This window comes from Carcharodon carcharias, chromosome 11, assembly GCF_017639515.1.
Source record: "Carcharodon carcharias isolate sCarCar2 chromosome 11, sCarCar2.pri, whole genome shotgun sequence".
NCBI classification, from domain to species: domain Eukaryota; kingdom Metazoa; phylum Chordata; class Chondrichthyes; order Lamniformes; family Lamnidae; genus Carcharodon; species Carcharodon carcharias.
The window spans coordinates 19,177,932-19,198,121 of NC_054477.1; the positions used below are offsets into that span (position 1 = coordinate 19,177,932).

The 20,190-nt window shown below is 44.1% G+C and overlaps 1 protein-coding gene across 7 annotated transcripts in view; it reads left to right on the top strand.

Moving 5' to 3' along the window:
- The window catches only part of LOC121284088 (CD99 antigen-like protein 2), a 57,278-nt gene that overhangs the window by 15,616 nt on the left and 21,472 nt on the right, over positions 1–20,190 (top strand). For 3 of the 7 annotated variants that reach the window (XM_041199147.1, XM_041199151.1, XM_041199148.1), the window contains 5 exons: positions 1,684–1,743; positions 5,531–5,590; positions 11,473–11,532; positions 16,480–16,539; positions 17,595–17,654. In XM_041199147.1, the coding sequence (XP_041055081.1) occupies positions 1,684–1,743; positions 5,531–5,590; positions 11,473–11,532; positions 16,480–16,539; positions 17,595–17,654 (300 nt within the window). The remainder of the gene's footprint in view (positions 1–1,683; positions 1,744–5,530; positions 5,591–11,472; positions 11,533–16,479; positions 16,540–17,594; positions 17,655–20,190) is intronic. The other 4 variants (XM_041199149.1, XM_041199153.1, XM_041199150.1 and 1 more) reach the window with 3 other exon arrangements.

Genomic DNA, 20,190 nt, shown 5'->3' on the forward strand with positions numbered 1-20,190 from the left:
CCCATCTGGCTCACTACTGTCCTTACCCAGCCTGGCCTACATGTGACTCCATACCCAGTGGCTGACTCTTCATTGCCCTCTGAAATGGCCTAGCAGGCCACTTAGTTCAAGGGCGATTAGGGATGGGCAACAAATGCTGGCCATGCCATCTATGCCCACATCCCATGAAATGCAGGTTAATTAAGGAAAGCTGGTGTGGATTTCTTAAGAGAAAATCATGTTTAATTAACTTGTTGGAGTTTTTTGATGAGGTACCAGAGAAGGTTAATGAGGGTAATGCTGTGGATGTGGTGTACATGGACTTCCAAAAGGCATTTGTTACCGTGCCACCCTTGGGAACAAACTTATAGCTTTGGAGTAAAAGTGACAGCAACAAGGATATGGAATTGGCTGAGTGACAAGAAACAAAGTATAGTGATTAATGGATATTTTTTGGGCTGGAAGAAAGTTTGTAGAGGAGTTCCCCAGGGGTCAGTGTCGGCACCCTTGCTTTTCCTGATATATATTAATAACTTAGACCTTGGTGTACAGGGCACAATTTCAAAATTTATGAATGGTACAAAACTTGGAAGCATTGTGATCTGTGAGGAAGATAGTGTGGAACTTTAAAAGGACATAGACAAGTTGGTGGAATGGGTGGGCAGGTAGCAAATGAAGTTCAATGTGGAGAAACATGAAATGATTCATTTTGGTAGGAAGAACATGGAGAGGCAGTGTAAAAGAAAGGGTACAATTCTGAAGAAAGTACAGGAGCACAGGGACCTGGATGTGTATGTACATAAGTCATCGAAGGTGGCAGGACAGGCTGAGAGTGCTGTTAATAAAGCATACAGTATCCTGAGCTTTATTAATAGGGGCATAGAATACAAGAGCAAGAAGGTTATGTTGAACTTGTATAAGACCCAAGTTCGGCCTTAGCTAGAGTATTACATCCAGTTCTGGGTGTTGCACTTTAGGAAGGATGTGAAGGCATTAGAGAGGGTTCAGAAAAGATTCACAAGAATGGTTTCAGGGAAACTTCAGTTACAAAGATAGATTGGAGAAGTTATGACTCTTTTCCTTGAAGAAAGAAGGCTGAGTGGAGATTTGATAGAGATGTTCAAAATCATGAGGGGTCTGGACAGGCGATAGGGAGAAGCTGTGAAAGGATCAAGAACGAGAGGGCACAGAATTAAAATATTAGTAAAAGAAGCAGAAGTGACTCGACTGGTGTGGAATGCTCTGCCTGGGAGTGTGGTGGAGACTGGGTTCAATTGAAGCATACAAGATGGAATTACACTGTTATCTGAAAAGGAAGAATGTACAGGGTTACAGGGAAAAGGCAGGGAAATGGGACAAGGTGAGTTAATCAATCAGAGAGCTGGTGCAGATAGGATGGGCCGAATGACCTCTGCCTTCACCATAACAACTGTGATCCTGTAATATAGGAAATACGGCACTCAATTTGCGCTCAGCAAACTGCCACAAACAACGTGATAATGACCAGATGAACTGTTTTTTCTGATGTTGCTTGAGCGTTGCATATCTACAAGTGGTACCTTAAAGTTTAACTAAGTTTTATTTTCCCTGATTACAATCCTGTGAATCTCCTGGGGATGTTTTACCACATTAAAGGCGTTTTATTAAAGCATATTATTGTTGTTGTTGTAGTAAATTAAAGTGATTGTACGTGTTACCTTTCAGAGATTGATGACGGGTTTGATCTGAATGACGCTTTGAAAGATGATCCCACTGAACCCTGGGGTACGTAATGATGGGCTGTGATTTAGTGAGGGTTTGATTGGAACTTACCAGTTCCACCAATATTTGACCAACATAGACAAGATTCAGGGTGGCTTCAGGGTGATGAAGGAAGCCACGCAGGGTATCAGCAGGGCACATGTATAGTGAAGTGAATGCCACTACTGAACCCATTTTTCCCTATCAATACTTTTAGCCACCCTAAGTCTTGCCTTTGTTGGTTAAATATTAGTAGAAGCATGTGGACGTTAAATTGAAGGCATCCTGACAGCTGCTTGGAAAGTGAACATTTGACCTGCAAAATCCAGGGCTGAGGGGTCACAGAATCACAGTGCAGAAGGGGCCCTTCGGCCCATTGAGTCTGCACCAACAAGTGAGAAACACCTGACCGACCAACCTAATCCCATTTACCAGCACTTGGCCCATAGCCTTGAAGGGTCGTTTAACTCAGTTGGCCGGATGGCTATTGTATGGTTCAAAATAACGGCAACAGCATGGGTTTGATTCCCATTTCAGCTGTGTTAGACTTAGGACCTACCTCCTTGCCCTGCTCTTGAGTGCAGAAGGTAGTAGCAAATGACCACAAAGGGAATTGTGGAGGGTGGGGAAACAACCAGCCAAGGAAATGGCTCAGGATGAAGCATAGACTAGGACTCCCAAGTTCCTTTGCACTCCAGATTTCTGAATTCTCTCCCCATTTCTATGCCTCTATTCTTCCTACCAAAGTGCATGACCTCACATTTCCCCACGTTGTATTCCATCTGCCACTTCTTTGCCCATTCTCCTAAAATATCCAAATCCTTCTGCAGCCTCCCCGCCTCCTCAATACTACTTGTCCCTCCACCTATCTTTGTATCATCTGCAAACTTAGCCAGGATGCCCTCAGTTCCTTCATCTGGATCATTAATGTATAAAGTGAAAAGTTGTAGTCCCAACACTGACCCCTGCGGAACTCCACTAGTCACCGGCTGCCATCCTGAACAAAGAAGTGGCAGATGGAATACAACGTGGGGAAGTGTGAGATTATGCACTTTGGTAGGAAGAATAGAGGCATGGACTATTTTCTAAATGGGGAGATAATGCAGAAGTTTGGAGTGCAAAGGGACTTGGGAGTCCTAGTCCAGGATTCTCTTAAGGTTAACTTGCAGATTGAGTCGGTAGTTAGGAAGGCAAATGCAATGTTGGCATTTATTTCGAGAGAACTAGAAAATAAAAGCAGGGATATTCTGCTGAGACTTTATAAGGCTCTGGTCAGACCACATTTAGAATATTGTGAGCAATTTTGGGCCCCGTATCTCAGGAAGGATGTACTGGCCCTGAAGAGGGTCCAGAGGAGGTTCACGAGAATGATCCCAGGAATGAAAGGCTTAACATATGAGGAACGTTTGAGGACTCTGGGTCTATACTCGATGGAAGTTTAGAAGGATGAGGGGGGATCTGATTGAAACTCATAGAATACTGAAAGGCCTGGATAGAGTGGACATGGGGAAGATGTTTCCATTAGTAGGAGAGATTCGGACCTGAGGGCACAGCCTCAGAGTAAAGGGAAGACCTTTTAGAAGAGAGATGAGGAGAAACATCTTTAGCCAGAGAGTGGTGAATCTATGGAATTCATTGTCACAGAAGGCTGTGGAGGCCAGGGCATTGAGGGTATTTAAGACCGAGATAGATAGGTTCTTGATTGGTAAGGGGATCAAAGGTTATGGGGAGAAGGTGGGAGAATGGGGTTGAGAAACTTATCAGCCATGATTGAATGGCGGAGCAGAGTCAATGGGCCGAATGGCCTAATTTCTGCTCCTATATCTTATGGTCTTATGAGTAGACAATGAGCCAAGGACCTGCCTTTGGGCAGAGCACACACAAATGAAAGAATCCCGTGCTGATGGTTGCAAGTGGAGAGACTGATAGGTGGTGACATTGGAAAAGGAAAGTGATGTATCACAGAGCAATTCACAACACCCGAGGCCTTTGGAAATCCTGCCACTCAGTAAAATTGAAACTATTACCATGTTGCTGTTAGTTATCGGGTAAAGCACCGCTCCTTACTTTAGATGTCTAAACCTTACAAATTGGCTAATATCACCTGTGGCAGTTTGTAGTTAGACATGTCAACACCATGCCAGCCAGTTGTGTTCAGCCACTGGTAGTTTTGTGTTTATGGGTAAGTTTGGCTGCGGGCCATTTTACAGCTAGCGGCACAGTTATTTCACAGTCTCCCTGAGGTATCATGCCCTATGCAAGTCTTGCATCTCTTAACAAAAAAGTTTATATATCTCTGTTTGTAAATGTGGCTACATGGTTCTCAGCAGGTGGGTGGAAAGTGCCTCTTGTGCCTAACCTGATTTCCCACCTGTCCAGTTGGTTTTCTCCCTCCTTCTAAAAACGTACTGATCAGATTGTCACAGGAAACAAATTGTGGCATTATCGTAACTACTGGTTTGGTGCGGGGGGGGGGGGGGGGGGAAGGCAGTAAGGAGAGGAGAAGTGGGGAAGGAGGAGGAGGAGTGGTGGGGGAGGGGGAAATGGTGATGGGGAGGGGAGAAAATAACTGTGTGGCACCTGCCACTAAAATTCAGAGTGGCAGCAGCAACCTATTAAACAATAAAAGTTGTTGGAAAATGCATCAGATATTTTACAAAGAATCTTCTTACTGGACGCCAAATAAATTTCATATAATCCTCAGCAACCCTGGAAGACGATTGTATGTGCTTGGGTAGATGGATCAAGATTAAAAATAATAAATATAGGGAAATTGTGTTGATGTCAAAATAACAACATTAGGACAGTATAAACATATTGAACTGAAACTCTCAACTTCCTGCACCCATTCATATTCAAGAATTGGGAAATGTGTATCATATTCTAAAGAGGCAAGGGTAGCTAGTGATTGCTATTGGTGCTGCTGTTTGGCTAATTGTTGTGGATGGATGAGGCTGGCTGATGGTTGCAACTATTTTTTTATTCTTTCACTGGATGTGGCTATAGGCCAGCATTTATGCCCATCCCCTAGTTGCCCTTGAGAAGGTGGTGGTGAGCAGCCTTCCTGAACCGCTACAGTCCCTGTGGTGTCGATACACCCACAGAGCTGTTAGGGAGGGAGTTCCAGAATTTTGACCCGGTGACAGTGAAGGTACGGCGATATATTTCCAAGTCAGGATGGTGAGTGGCTTGGAGGGGAACTTGCAGATGGTGGTGTTCCCATGCGTCTGCTGCCCTTGTCGTTCTAGATGGTAGTGGTCGTGGGTTTGGAAGGTGCTGTCTAAGGAGCCTTGGTGAAATTGCTGCAGTTCATCTTGTGGATGGTACACACTGCTGCTACTGTGCGTCGGTGGTGAAGATCATCAAGGAAAAGCTCAACACAGTCCAGGGAAATGGCATCATCTTGGGGATATCCAAATCCTGGTGTAGGGAGTGCCTATGGATCTCCGTCGTGAAACCATCGATCAGCTGTATCATCCAGTTGGAGGATTCATTGCTGTACTTGACATCATTGATTAATGTTTTGCTGCTGCCACTCTGAATTTTTGTGACAACTGACACGTGGACATTTTCTCACTGTTGCACCCACCCCATCCCCACCCAATAGATATGATAGTGTTAGATGGGGTGCCAGTCAGTTGCTGACTGGCTTATGGTTTGGCTATCAGGCTCTTGTGGATGAATACATGAAACTCAGAGCAAGCCTGCCTCACACGTCAGGGCACCTTATCTAAAATTGCCACTGTACTACTGGGTAAAACTGAAAGTGTAAATCAGTAAGTTGAAATAACTGTAACCATTTATTTTCCAGATGACAATGATGGGTTTGATCTCAGTGATGCTCTTGAAGATCATTCTACTAAAGCCTCACGTATGTATTGATGAGGAATGTTTTTAGAGGAAGATTTGGTTGTTTATAGATGTACTAGTACTCAGATTCTTTGAAATGGTGTTTATGTTTAAACATATCTAAGATGTTTTGCACAATAAGTTAATTTTGAAGTACAGCGACATGGGCAAGTGTTCTCTAAGTTGATGAGAAGACAATTTAAGTGTTTGATAGAGATTTTATTTGGTAGATTTCATTCTTGCTGAACCTGTTGTTGATGTTTTACTTCGAGGTTAAGCGAAGAAGGGAAGCTCTTTTAGGAACACCTGCACATACGAACGCACAAATTAGGGGCAGGAGTAGGCCATTGGGCCCCTCAAACCTGCACCACCATTCAATAGGATCCTGGCTGATCTGATTCTGGCCTGAACTCCACTTTCCTACTTACACTCGGTAACCTTTGACTCCCCTGTTAGTCAAGGATTCATTGCCCTAAAAATATTCATTTGACCCTGCCTCCACAACTGTATGGGGAAGACAGGCCCAAAGACTCAGGACCCTCTAAGAGAAAGGATTTCTCCTCATCTCCGTCTTATATGGGAGCCCCTTATTTTTATATTGTATCCGTTAGTTCTAATCTGTCCCACAAGGGGAAACATCCTATCAGTATCCACTGTTATCAACTCCCTTCAGAACCTTACATGTTTCAATAAGTTCACCTCTCATTCTCCTAAACTCCAATGGATACAGGTCCAGCTTGATAACCACAACATCCACCCACCCCCACCTCCCCCACCTCATCCCATGTTTGGATAAGGCTGCATTGAGGTCAGGAGCTAAGTGGCCCTGGCAGAACACAAACAGAGCATCGGTGCGCAGATTATTGCCAAGCAAGTGCTGCTTGATGGCTCCTTTCATTGCTTTGCTGATGTTTGAGAGTAGACTGATCGGTAATTGGCTGGGTGGGATTTCTCCTGCTTTTTGTGTACAGGGCATACCTGGTCAATTTTCCACGTTGCTGGCTAGGTGCCAGTGTTGTAGCTGTACTGGAACAGCTTAGCTAGAGGCACGGCAGGTTCTGGAGCACAAGTCTTCAGTACTATTGCCAGAATGTTGTCAAGGCCCAGCACCTTTGCAGCATCCAGTGCTTCAGCCATTTCTTGATATCATCTGGATTGAATTGAATTGGCTGAAGACTGGCATCTGTGATGCTGAGGACCTCAGGAAGAGGCCAAGATGGATCATCCACTCAGCACTTCTGGCTGAAGGTGGCTGCAAATGCTTCAGCCTTATCTTTTGCACTATTCTGCTGGGCTTCCCCATCTTTGAGGATGGGGATATTTGTGGAGTCTCCTACTCCTGTTAGTAATTTAATTATCCACCGCCATTCACGACTGGTTGTGGGATCGCTTAGCTCTATCACTCGCTGCCTCTGCTGTTTGGCATGCAAGTAGTCCTATGTTATAGCTTCACCAGGTTGACACCTCATTTTCAGGTATGCCTGGTGCTGCTCCTGTGCCCTCCTGCCCTCTTCATTGAACTAAGGTTGATCCCCTGGCTTGATGATAGTAATAAGAGTGGGGAAAGTGCCAGACCAGGAGTCTACCAGTTGTGGTGTATATAATTCTGCTGCTGCCGATGGCCCACAGTGCCTCATGGATGCCCAGTTTTGAGTTGCTAGATCTGTTTGAGTTAGCACAATGGCAGTGCCACACAACATGGAGGGGATTTTCAATTTGAAGATGGGACTTTGTCTCCACAATGAATGTGCGGTGGTGACCCCTACCAATACTGTCAGAGATAAATCAGCAACAGATAAATTGGTGAGGACAAGGTCAAGTAGGTTTTGCCCTCTTTTTGGTTCCCTCAAAACCTGCCAAAGACCCAGTCTAGCAGCTATATCCTTTAGGACTTGGCCAGCTCAGCCTGCAATGGTGCTACCAAGTCTCTCTTGGTGATGGACATTTAAGTCCCTCACCTCATGTGCCCTTGCCACCCTCAGTGCTTCCTCCAAGTGATGTTCAACGTGGAGGAGCATTGATTTATCAGCTGAAGTGGAGTGGCTTGGTTGGGGGGGGGGGGGGGGGGGGGGTGGGGGCGCGGGTGTGTGGGGGCAGTCGGTGGGAGCAGTAGGTGGGAACCAACAGGAGGTTTCCTTGCTCATGTTTGATCTGATGTCATGAGATCTCTTGGGATCCATAGTCGATGATTTGGACTCCCAGGCCAAATCCATTCAAATTGTATCCGACAATGCAGCCACCTCTTGGTTTGTCCTCTTGGTGGGAAATGGATGTTGATGGTGGTGTCTGGGACATTATCGCTAAGGTATGATTCCATGTGTATGACTACGTCAGGATATTGCTCAATTAATCTGTGGGGTAGCACTCCCAACTGTGGAACAAGTCCTCAGATGTCAGTAAGGAAGACTTTACAGGATCAACAGTTCTGGGTGTCTAGGTCGTTGTCGGGTGGCCCATCCAGTTTCACTCCTCGTAGACTAGAGCGGTTTGATACAACTGGTTGCTAGGCTATTTCAGAGGGCAGCTAAGAGTCAGCCACATTTCTGTGGATCTGGAGTCACATGTAGGCCAGACCAGGTAAGAACGGCAACTCTCCTTCCCTAAAGGAGATTAGTGGACAAGCTGGGTTTCTATGACAATCGTCATAGGATTTGTGGTCACCATTAGACTAGGTTTTAATTCCAGATTTATTAATTGTATTTTAATTCCACAAGCTGCTGTTGACAGCTGGAAGCCGCTGCTGCTTTCTTTTACCTATTTATTATATTCTTTACTCTATGTTTGGATGGCAGCTTATCCCACCACTTAGAAAATAGTCTATGCCTCTATTCTTCCTACCAAAGTGCATGACCTCACATTTCCCCACGTTGTATTCCATCTGCCACTTCTTTGCCCATTTTCCTAACCTGTCCAAATCCTTCTGCAGCCTCCCCGCCTCCTCAATACTACCTGTCCCTCTACCTATCTTTGTATCATCTGCAAACTTAGCCAGGATGCCCTCAGTTCCTTCATCTGGATCATTAATGTATAAAGCGATAAATTGTGGTCCTAACACTGACCCCATGCGGAACTCCACTAGTCACTGGCTGCCATCCTAAACAAAGTGGCAGATGGAATACAACGTGGGGAAGTGTGAGGTCATGCACTTTGGTAGGAAGAATAGAGGCATAGACTATTTTCTAAATGTGGAGAGCATTCAGAAATCTGGAGTGCAAAGGGACTTGGGAGTCCTAGTCCAGGATTCTCTTAAGGTTAACTTGCAGGTTGAGTTGGTAGTTAGGAAGGCAAATGCAATGTTGGCATTTATTTCGAGAGGACTAGAATATAAAAGCAGGGATGTGCTGCTGAGGCTTTATAAGGCTCTGGTCAGACCACATTTAGAATATTGTGAGCAGTTTTGGGCCCCGTATCTCAGGAAGGATGTGCTGGCCTTAAAGAGGTTCCAGAGGAGGTTCACGAGAATGATCCCAGGAATGAAAGGCTTAACATATGAGGAATGTTTGAGTACTCTGTGTCTATACTCAATGGAGTTTAGAAGGATGAGGGGGGTTCTGATTGAAACTTATAGAATACTGAAAGGCCTGGATAGAGTGGACGTGGGGAAGATGTTTCCATTAGTAGGAGAGACTAGGCCCCGAGGGCACAGCCTCAGAGTAAAGGGAAGACCTTTTAGAAGAGAGATGAGGAGAAACTTCTTTAGCCAGAGAGTGGTGAATCTATGGAATTCATTGCCACAGAAGGCTGTGGAGGCCAGGTCATTGAGTGTATTTAAGACCGAGATACTTAGGGTTCTTGATTGGTAAGGGGATCAAAGTTTACGGGGAGAAGACGGGAGAATGGGGTTGAGAAACTTCTCAGCCATGATTGAATGGCGGAGCAGACTCGATGGGCAGAATGGCCTAATTTCTGCTCCTATGTCTTATGGTCTTATGAGTAGACAATGAGCCAAGGACCTGCCTTTGGGCAGAGCACACACAAATGAAAGAATCCCGTGCTGATGGTTGCAAGTGGAGAGACTGATAGGTGGTGACATTGGAAAAGGAAAGTGATGTATCACAGAGCAATTCACGACTCCCGAGGCCTTTGGGAAATCCTGCCACTTAGTAAAATTGAAACTATTATCATGTTGCTGTTAGTTATCGGGTAAAGCACCGCTCCTTACTTTAGATGTCTAAACCTTACAAATTGGCTAATATCACCTGTGGCAGTTTGTAGTTAGACATGTCAACACCATGCCAGCCAGTTGTGTTCAGCCACTGGTAGTTTTGTGTTTATGAGTAAGTTTGGCTGCGGGCCATTTTACAGCTAGCGGCACAGTTATTTCACAGTCTCCCTGAGGTATCATGCCCTATGCAAGTCTTGCATCTCTTAACAAAAAAGTTTATATATCTCTGTTTGTAAATGTGGCTACATGGTTCTCAGCAGGTGGGTGGAAAGTGCCTCTTGTGCCTAACCTGCTTTCCTACCTGTCCATTTAGTTTTCTCCCTCCTTCTAAAAACGCACTGATCAGATTGTAACAGGAAACAAATTGTGGCATTATCGTAACTACTGGTTTGGTGGGGGGGGGGGAAGGCAGTAAGGAGAGGAGAAGTGGGGGGAAGGAGGAGGAGGAGGAGGAGGAGGAGGAGTGGTGGGGGAGGGGGAAATGGTGATGGGAGTGGGAGGAAAATAACTGTGTGGCACCTGCCACTAAAATTCAGATTGGCAGCAGCAAGATATTAATCAATAAAATGCATCAGATATTTTACAAAGAATCTTCTTACTGGACTCCCAATAAATTTCATATAATCCTCAGCAACCCTGGAAGACGATTGTATGTGGTTGGGTAGATGGATCAAGATTAAAAATAATAAATATAGGGAAATTGTGTTGATGTCAAAATAACGACATTAGGACAGTATAAACATATTGAACTGAAACTCTCAACTTCCTGCACCCATTCATATTCAAGAATTGGGAAATGTGTATCATATTCTAAAGAGGCATGGGTAGCTAATGATTGCTATTGGTGCTGCTGTTTGGCTAATTGTTGTGGATGGATGAGGCTGGCTGATGGTTGTAACTTTTTTTTTTATTCTTTCACTGGATGTGGCTATAGGCCAGGATTTATGCCCATCCCCTAGTTGCCCTTGAGAAGGTGGTGGTGAGCAGCCTTCTTGAACCGCTACAGACCCCGTTGTGTAGGTACACCCACAGAGCAGTTAAGGAGGGAGTTCCAGGATTTTGACCCAGTGACAGTGAAGGAACGGCGATATATTTCCAAGTCAGGATGGTGAGTGGCTTGGAGGGGAACTTGCAGATGGTGGTATTCCCATGCGTCTGCTGCCCTTGTCGTTCTAGATGGTAGTGGTCGTGGGTTTGGAAGGTGCTGTCTAAGGAGCCTTGGTGAAATTGCTGCAGTTTATCTTGTGGATGGTACACACTGCTGCTACTGTGCGTCGGTGGTGAAGATCATCAAGGAAAAGCTCAACACTGTCCAGGGAAATGGCATCATCTTGGGGATATCCAAATCCTGGTATAGGGAGTGCCTATGGATCTCCGTCGTGAAACCATCAATCAGCTGTATCATCCAGTTGGAGTATTCGTTGCTGTACTTGACATTATTGATTAATGTTTTGCTGCTGAAACTCTGAATTTTTGTGACAACTGACACATGGACATTTTCTCCCTGTCGCACCCACACCATCCCCACCCAATAGATATGATAGTGTTGGATGGAGTGCCAGTCAATTGCTGACTGGCTTATGGTTTGGCCATCAGGCTCTTGTGGATGAATACATGAAACTCAGAGCAAGCCTGCCTCACACGTCAGGGCACCTTATCTAAAATTACCACTGTACAACTGGGTAAAACTGAAAGTGTAAATCAGTAAGTTGAAATAACTGTAACCATTTATTTTCCAGATGACAATGATGGGTTTGATCTCAATGATGCTCTTGAAGATCAATCTACTAAAGCCCCCCGTATGTATTGATGAGGAATGTTTTAGAGAAAGATTTGTTTGTTTATAGATGAACGCTAGTACTCAGATTCTTTGAAATGGTTTTTATGTTTAAACATATCTAAGATGTTTTGCACAATAAGTTAATTTTGAAGTACTGTGACATGGGCAAGTATTTTCTAAGTTGATGAGAAGGCAACTTAAGTGTTTGATAGAGATTTTATTTGGAAGCTTTCATTCTTGCTGAACCTGTTGTTGACGTTTTACTTCGAGGTTAAGCCCAGAAGGGAAGCTCTTTTAGGAACACCTGCACATACGAATGCACAAATTAGGGGCAGGAGTAGGCCATTTGGCCCCTCGAACCTGCACCACCATTCAACAGGATCATGGCTGATCTGATTCTGGCCTGAACCCCACTTTTCCACTTACATGCGGTAACCTTTGACTCCCCTGTTAGTCAAGAATTTATTGCCCTAAAAATATTCATTTGACCCTGCCTGCACAACTGTATGGGGAAGACAGGCCCAAAGACTCAGGACCCTCTGAGAGAAAATATTTCTCCTCATCTCTGTCTTATATGGAAGCCCCTTATTTTTATATTGTATCCGTTAGTTCTAATCTGTCCCGCAAGGGGAAACATCCTCTCAGTATCCACTGTTATCAACTCCCTTCAGAACCTTATATGTTTCAATAAGTTCACCTCTCATTCTCCTAAACTCCAATGGATACAGGTCCAGCTTGATAACCACAACATCCACCCACCCCCACCTCCCCCACCTCATCCCATGTTTGGATAAGGCTGCATTGAGGTCAGGAGCTAAGTGGCCCTGGCAGAGCACAAACTGAGCATCGGTGAGCAGATTATTGCCAAGCAAGTGCTGCTTGATGGCTCCTTTCATTGCTTTGCTGATGTTTGAGAGTAGACTGATCGGTAATTGGCTGGGTGGGATTTCTCTTGCTTTTTGTGTACAGGGCATACCTGGTCAATTTTCCACGTTGCTGGTAGGTGCCAGTGTTGTAGCTGTACTGGAACAGCTTAGCTAGAGGCACGGCAGGTTCTGGAGCACAAGTCTTCAGTACTATTGCCAGAATGTTGTCAAAGCCCAGCACCTTTGCAGCATCCAGTGTTTCAGCCATTTCTTGATATCATCTGGATTGAATTGAATTTGCTGAAGACTGGCATCTGTGATGCTGAGGACCTCAGGAAGAGGCCAAGATGGATCATCCACTCAGCACTTCTGGCTGAAGGTGGCTGCAAATGCTTCAGCCTTATCTTTTGCACTGATCTGCTGGGCTTCCCCATCTTTGAGGATGGGGATATTTGTGGAGTCTCCTACTCCTTTTAGTAATTTAATTATCCACCGCCATTCACAACTGGTTGTGGGATTGCTTAGCTCTATCACTCGCTGCCTCTGCTGTTTGGCATGCAAGTAGTCCTGTGTTATAGCTTCACCAGGTTGACACCTCATTTTCAGGTATGCCTGGTGCTGCTCCTGTGCCCTCCTGCACTCTTCATTGAACTAAGGTTGATCCCCTGGCTTGATGATAGTAAGAGTGGGGAATGTGCCAGGCCATGAGGCCACCAATCTGCTGCTGCTGATGGCCCACAGTGCCTTGTGGATGCCCAGTTTTGAGTTGCTAGACCTGTTTGATTTAGCACAGTGCTACTGCCACACAACATGGAGGGGATTCTCAATTTGAAGATGGGACTTTGTCTCCACAATGACTGTGTGGTGGTGACCCCTACCAATACTTTCACAGATCAGCAACAGCTAGATTGGTGAGAACAAGATCAAGTAGGTTTTTCCATCTTTTTGGTTCCCTCACAACCTGCCGAAGACCCAGTCTAGCAGCTATATCCTTTAAAACTTGGCCAACTCGGCTTGCATGGTGCTACCAAGCCTCTCTTGGTGATGGACATTTAAGTCCCTCACCTCCTGTACCCTTGCCACCCTCAGTGCTTCCTCCAACTGACGTTCAACGTGGAGGAGCATTGATTTATCAGCTGAAGTGGGGTGGCTTGGTGGCGGGGGGAGGTTGCAGACGGTAGGTGCAGTAGGTGGGAACCAACAGGAGGTTTCCTCGCTCATGTTTGATCTGATGTCATGAGATCTCTTGGGATCCAGAGTCGGTGTTTTGGACTCCCAGGCAATGCAGCCACCTCTGGTGGTGTTTGTCTTGTTGGTGGGAGATGGATGTTGATGGTAGTGTCTGGGATATTATTGCTAAGGTACGATTCCATGAGTATGACTACATCAGGATACTGCTCAATCAATCTGTGGGGTAGCTCTTCCAACTGTGGAACAAGTCCTCAGACGTTAGTAAGGAAGACTTTACAGGATTGACAGTTCTGGATGTGTCATTGCTGTTTCTGGTGTCTAGTTCGATGTCGGGTCGCCCATCAAGTTTCATTCCTTGTAGACTACATAGCAGTTTGATACGACTGGTTGCTAGGCTATTTCAGAGGGACTATTTCAGAGGGCAGCTAAGAGTCTGCCACATTGCTGTGGATCTGGAGTCACATGTAGGCCAGACCAGGTAAGAATGGCAGCTCTCCTTCCCTAAAGGAGATTAGTGAACAATCTGGGTTTCTATGACAATCGACAAAGGTTTTGTGGTCACCCTTAGACTAGGTTTTAATTCCAGATTTATTAATTGAATTTTAATTCCACGAGCTGCAGTTGACAACTGGAAGCCGCTGCTGCTCTCTTTTACCTACTTATTATATTCTTCACTTTATGTTTGAATGGTAGCTTATCCCACCATTCACATCTCCTGGAGACACACACTTTGTTTCTTTGCTTGTACCTTAACACTCCCTTTGGCCTTGCACAATGAGAAGTTTTGTCCTTTAATCTCTCCTGCCCTCCAACTGAAAATAGACCTTTCCTTAAAACCTATTACATTTCTAACTTATCACTGCCCTGAAGGATCACAGACCTGAAAATGTTAGCTCTATTTCTGTCTCTCCACAGGTGCCCCTTTACTTGCTGAGTGCCTCCTCCATTTTCTGTTTTTATTGTAAACTGGTAGCAGATGTAGCTCCACAGCTGAGATCATCTAATCCAGAGCAGGGCTATCTTGGTGTTTTGGTTGAAAGATTGTAGCTTTACAAATGTAGGCATAGAGAGACAGGGAGACTCAGATAAAAGGTGTATTCAGATAGCATCAGTCTTACCCATAATATCAGTAAATCTGAGCTCAGCCTGGTCACAGATTCTCTTTTATGATTGGTTGCTGCTAAGGAAATGCCTTGCAGAGAATAATCAGGTTCGAGAATTAATTCTGCAAGAAACCAGTTGCGTGACCAGCACTAACTCTGGGCACCAGACTTCAGGAAGGATGTCAAGAACCTAGTGAGGGTGTGGAGGAGTTTCAGGGATGAAGGACTGCAGTCATGCAGAGAAGCTGGTGTTGTTCTCCTTGGAGCAGAGAAGGTGATGAAGCCTTTTGATGGAACTGTTCAAATGATTTTGGCAGAGGGGCCAGCAACCAGAGAACACAGACTTAATGTGTTATGAGGTTTTTCTTTATTAATGCAGCATGTTTTTATGATCTGGAATGCACAGCTTGAAAGGGTGGCAGAAGCAGACTTAGTAGCACCTTGCAAAAGGGAATTGGGTAAATACTTGAGAGAAAGTTTGCAGGGTTGTGGGGACTGAATAGCAAGTGGGAATACTTAGGTTGCTCTCTCAATGACTCAGCAAGGATCTAATGGGCTGAATGGCCTCCTTTTGGATACTACCATTTTCTTCATTGTTAACATTCACCCACCTTATTGCATGCACATTTACAGCAATGTTAGTGATTTAAATGACAACTGAAGCCAAAGTTAGTTAACTCAGCTCAGATCTGGGATCTTCTCGGTCTTCCTTGCTTGGGAACTGAAGGCGTAATTGTCCCAGATTTGTGCTAAGTGTGGCAGCGGGCGGGTAAAACAATATTTTACAAACCGGCAGTATGGTGGCTTCTCACGCCATATCATCTCAAACCCGCCGCATTAGTTACGCATTCCCGGGAAACACAGCTTTTTGAAGGCAGGCAGGCTCCGATTCGTCTGTCACAGCATCACCTTGCCGCTTCATCACACTGAGCTCCACATTTAAAGTACAGCTGCACACACACATCTCAGTGCTTCCAACCAGGACTTCAATATGGCCTTCTCATCACTTTGTCTGCTCACGCCATCGAGCATGCCCAATGCCAGTGGGCACAGAAAAGTCTACCCTGTGACTTTATTACCAGATTGATTACAGGTGATGGCAGCATAGTGGTCATGTTATAGTGGTAATCCTGAGACCCTGACTAATGCTCCAGACACACGAGTTCAAATCTTCGCACGGCAGCTGGGGGAATTTAAATTCAATTAATTAATAAACCTGGGATAAAATGCTAGTCTTGTTAAAAATGATTGTCGTTTTTTTTTATGTAAGAAAATATCTGGTTCACTAGTGTCCTTCAGGGAAGGAAATCTGCCATCCTTATCTGGTCTGGCCTACATGGGCTCCAAACTCTCAGCAATAAGGATGTCTCTTAACTGCCTTCTGAACTGGCCCACCAAGCCATTTGGTTGTACCAAGTCCCTGCGGAAGGTTTGGCTTACTGCAGCTCTCTCCAGGGCAATTGAGGATAGGCAATAAGTGCTGGCTTTGCTAGCAATACATACACACACAGACACACCAAGGACGAATAAAAATTTGGAAATAATGATACTTACCATTTTCTTTGGACACTCTGAATCGTATTCTCGCTCGATCTGAACTCTGATTCTGATCTCAGGTACCTTTTGTGATTGGCAGCCATTTAGTTGGAATCAATCAGATCCAAGAATAACAGTCCCCAACAACTGGGCAGATGTTAAATTTCTACATCAAAGGTTGACGATCTAAGTAACCTTCTTAATTCTTAAATAATGTAATGGCATGTTTTCAGGAGCAAATTGAATTAACTATTAACATTTACTTTCCAGGTAATGATGATGGGTTTGATCTTAGCGACGTTTTCAAAGATGATCCCATTAAGCCAGCAGGTGTGTATTGATGAACCATAAAGCCTTCTAGCGTCTCAAGTTCCTCCTCTTTTACGATGGCTTGGTTAGCATCTTCTTCCTTGGTAAAGATAAATGCAAAAGTATAATTTAATACCTCAGCCATACCCTGCCTCCAGGTGTAAATCCCCTTTTTGGCCCCTAATCGGCTCTATTCTTTTTACCACCTTTTTATTATTTATATGCCGATTGACAACTTTGGCATTCCCTTTTATGTTAGCTGCCAGTCTCATATGCTTCTTTTATTTGTTTCTTCACCTCCCCTCCGAACCTTCTGTATTCAGCTTGGTTTTCAAATGTATTTTCTCCCTGACACCTGTCATAAGCACACTTTTTCTTCTTTATCTTGAATTTCAATCTCCTTTGTCATCCAGGGAGCTCTAGATTTGACTGATTACAATCCTGTGAATCTCCTGGGGATGTTTTACTACATTAAAGACAATTTATAAAAGCATGTTGTTGTTATTGTTTTAAATTCAAAGCGATTGTACGTTTTACCTTTCAGAGAATGATGACGGGTTCAATCTGAGTGACGCTTTCAAAGGTGATCCCACTGAACCCTGGGGTACATAATGGTGGGCTGTGATTAAGTGAGGGTTTGTTTGGAACTTACTAGTTCGACTAATTTTTGACCAAAGTAGACAAGATTCAGGGTGATGAAGGAAGCCACGCAGGGTATCAGCAGAGCACATGTATAGTGAAGTGAATGCCACTACTGAACCCATTTTTCCCTATTGATACTTTTAGCCACCCTAAGTCTTGCCTTTATTGGTTAAATATTAGTAGAAGCGTGTGGACGTTAAATTGAAGGCATCCTGACAGCTGCTTAATAGATATGATAGTGGTGGATGGGGTGCCAGTCAATTGCTGACTGGGTTATGGTTTGGCCATCAGGCTCTTGTGGATGAATACATGAAACTCAGAGCAAGCCTGCCTCACACGTCAGGGCACCTTATCTAAAATTACCACTGTACTACTGGGTAAAACTGAAAGTGTAAATCAGTAAGTTGAAATAACTGTAACCATTTATTTTCCAGATGACAATGATGGGTTTGATCTCAATGATGCTCTCGAAGATCATTCTACTAAAGCCCCCTGTATGTATTGAAGAGGAATGTTTTTAGAGGAAGATTTGGTTGTTTATAGATGAACACTAGTACTCGGATTCTTTGAAATGGTTTTTATGTTTAAATATGTCTAAGATGTTTTGCACAACAAGTTAATTATGAAGTTCTGTAACATTTATGGACGAGTATTTTCTAAATTGATGAGAAGACAATTTAAGTGTTTGATAGAGATTTTATTTGGAAGCTTTCATGCTTGCTGAAACTTTTGTTGATGTTTTACTTCGAGGTTAAGCCAAGAAGGGAAGTTCTTTTAGGAACACCTGCACATACGAGAACACGAATTAGGGGCAGGAGTAGGCCATTTGGCCCCTCGAACCTGCACCACCATTCAATAGGATCATGGCTGATCTGATTATGGCCTGAACTCCACTTTTCCACTTACACTCGGTAGCCTTTGACTCCCCTGTTAGTCAAAAATTTATTACCCTAAAAATATTCATTTGACCCTGCCTCTACAACTGTATGGGGAAGACAGGCCCAAAGACTCAGGATCCTCTGAGAGAAAAAATTTCTTCTCATCTTCGTCTTAAATGGGTGCCCCTTATTTTTAAAGCGTATCCGTTAGTTCTAGTCTGTCCCACAAGGGGAAACATCCTCTGAGTATCCACTCTTATCAACTCCCTTCAGAGCCTTATATGTTTCAATATGTTCACTCCTCATTCTCCTAAACTCCAATGGATACAAGTCCAGCTCTATTAATCTTTCTGTATAAGATAACCACAACACCCACCCACTCCCCTCTCCCCCACCTCATCCCAGGTATCAGTTGAGTTAACCATCTCTGAACTGCTAATCCAATTTATTCTTTCTTAAATAAGGAGACCAAAAGTGTACACAATGCTCCAAGTATGGTCTCACCAATGCCTTATACAACTGTGGCAACACATCCCTACTCTTACTGCAATATTCCATTTGCCTTCCAAATCGCTTGCTGCCACTGCATACTAACTTTTTCTGATTCACATATCTGAACACCCAGATCCCTCTTGAAGGGGACTTCAAGCATCCTCCGATCCGGCAGCGACCACACGAGACTCAAGCTTCTTTCACCGATTTTATTCAAGCATGCAGGGGAGACTGTATCTATACAAGATGGGTACAAGCTCCCCGAATGATTACATTTCCTTGCAGTTATACATATGAAGAGAGATTGAGTCGGTTAGGATTATACTCACTGGAGTTCAGAAGAATGAGGGGGGATCTCATAGAAACATATAAAATTCTAACAGGACTAGACAGGGTAGATGCAGGAAGGATGTTCCCGATGGTGGGGCTGTCCAGAACCAGGGGTCACAGTCTGAGGATACGGGGTAGACCACTTAAGGACTCAGATGAGGAGAAATTTCTTCACCCAGAGTGTGGTGAGCCAATGGAATTCGGTACCACAGAAAGTAGTTGAGGCCAAAACATTGTATGTTTTCAAGAAGGAGTTAGATATAGCTCTTGGGACAAAAGGGATCAAAGAATATGTGGAGAAAGCGGGAGTAGGCTATTGAGTTGAATGATCAGCCGTGAGCATAATGAATGGCGGAGCAGGATCGAAGTGCCAAATGGCCTACTCCTGCTCCTAGTTTCTATGTTTCCCTTATTTTATCCTATTTGCATCCACCAATGATCAATGTCTACACCTCATTTACACACACAATTAGTTTTGTCTATCCTATTCATTCACACACTTAACTAGTTTTGTCTATCCTTTTATCTTTGACGTGTACATGTTTTAACCTCGTTACACGACTCGAGCTTTTTCACACATACTTAGTTTGGTCTATCGTATTATCTTCGAAACACTCATACATGATCACATTATCTACTCCTATTCAATGTATACACACAGTCCTTGATTCTTATCTGGTCCAGACCATGACTTGTGGTTTATCAAAAGCCACCTCTTTGTCCATTGTATTTGGCTTTTAACTCTTTCACCTTCCTCTTCACTCTGTACCACCAAGCTCGGCAATATCTCTTTGTTTAAATCATATGCTTTGTTTCATTCTTCCTGCTGAAGCGGACAAGTTCACATTTTCCCATATTATATGCCATCTGCCAATGTTTTGCCCACTCATTTAAACTATCTCTATCCCTTTGCAGGTTCCTTACGTCCTCTTCAAAACTTCCTTTTCTACCTGTCTTTGTGTTATCAGGAAATTTAGCCACCATTCATTCGGTCCCTTCATCCAAGTCATTGATATAAATTGTAAATAGTTTAGGCCTAGTACTGATCCCCGTGGCACTCCACTCGTCATACCTTGTCAACCCAAAAATTACCCATTTATGCCTGCTCTCTGTTTCCTCTTAGCTAACCTAATCCTTTCCTATGCTAATATATAGCCCTCTATGCCATGAGCTCTTATTTTGCATAGTAACCTTTGATGTGGCATTTTCGCAAATGCCTTCTGGAAATTTAAGTACAGCACATCCACAGGTTCCCCTTTATCCTCGTTGCTTGTTACTTCCTTGAAGAACACCAATAAATCAGTCAAACCTAATTTTCCTTTCACAAAAT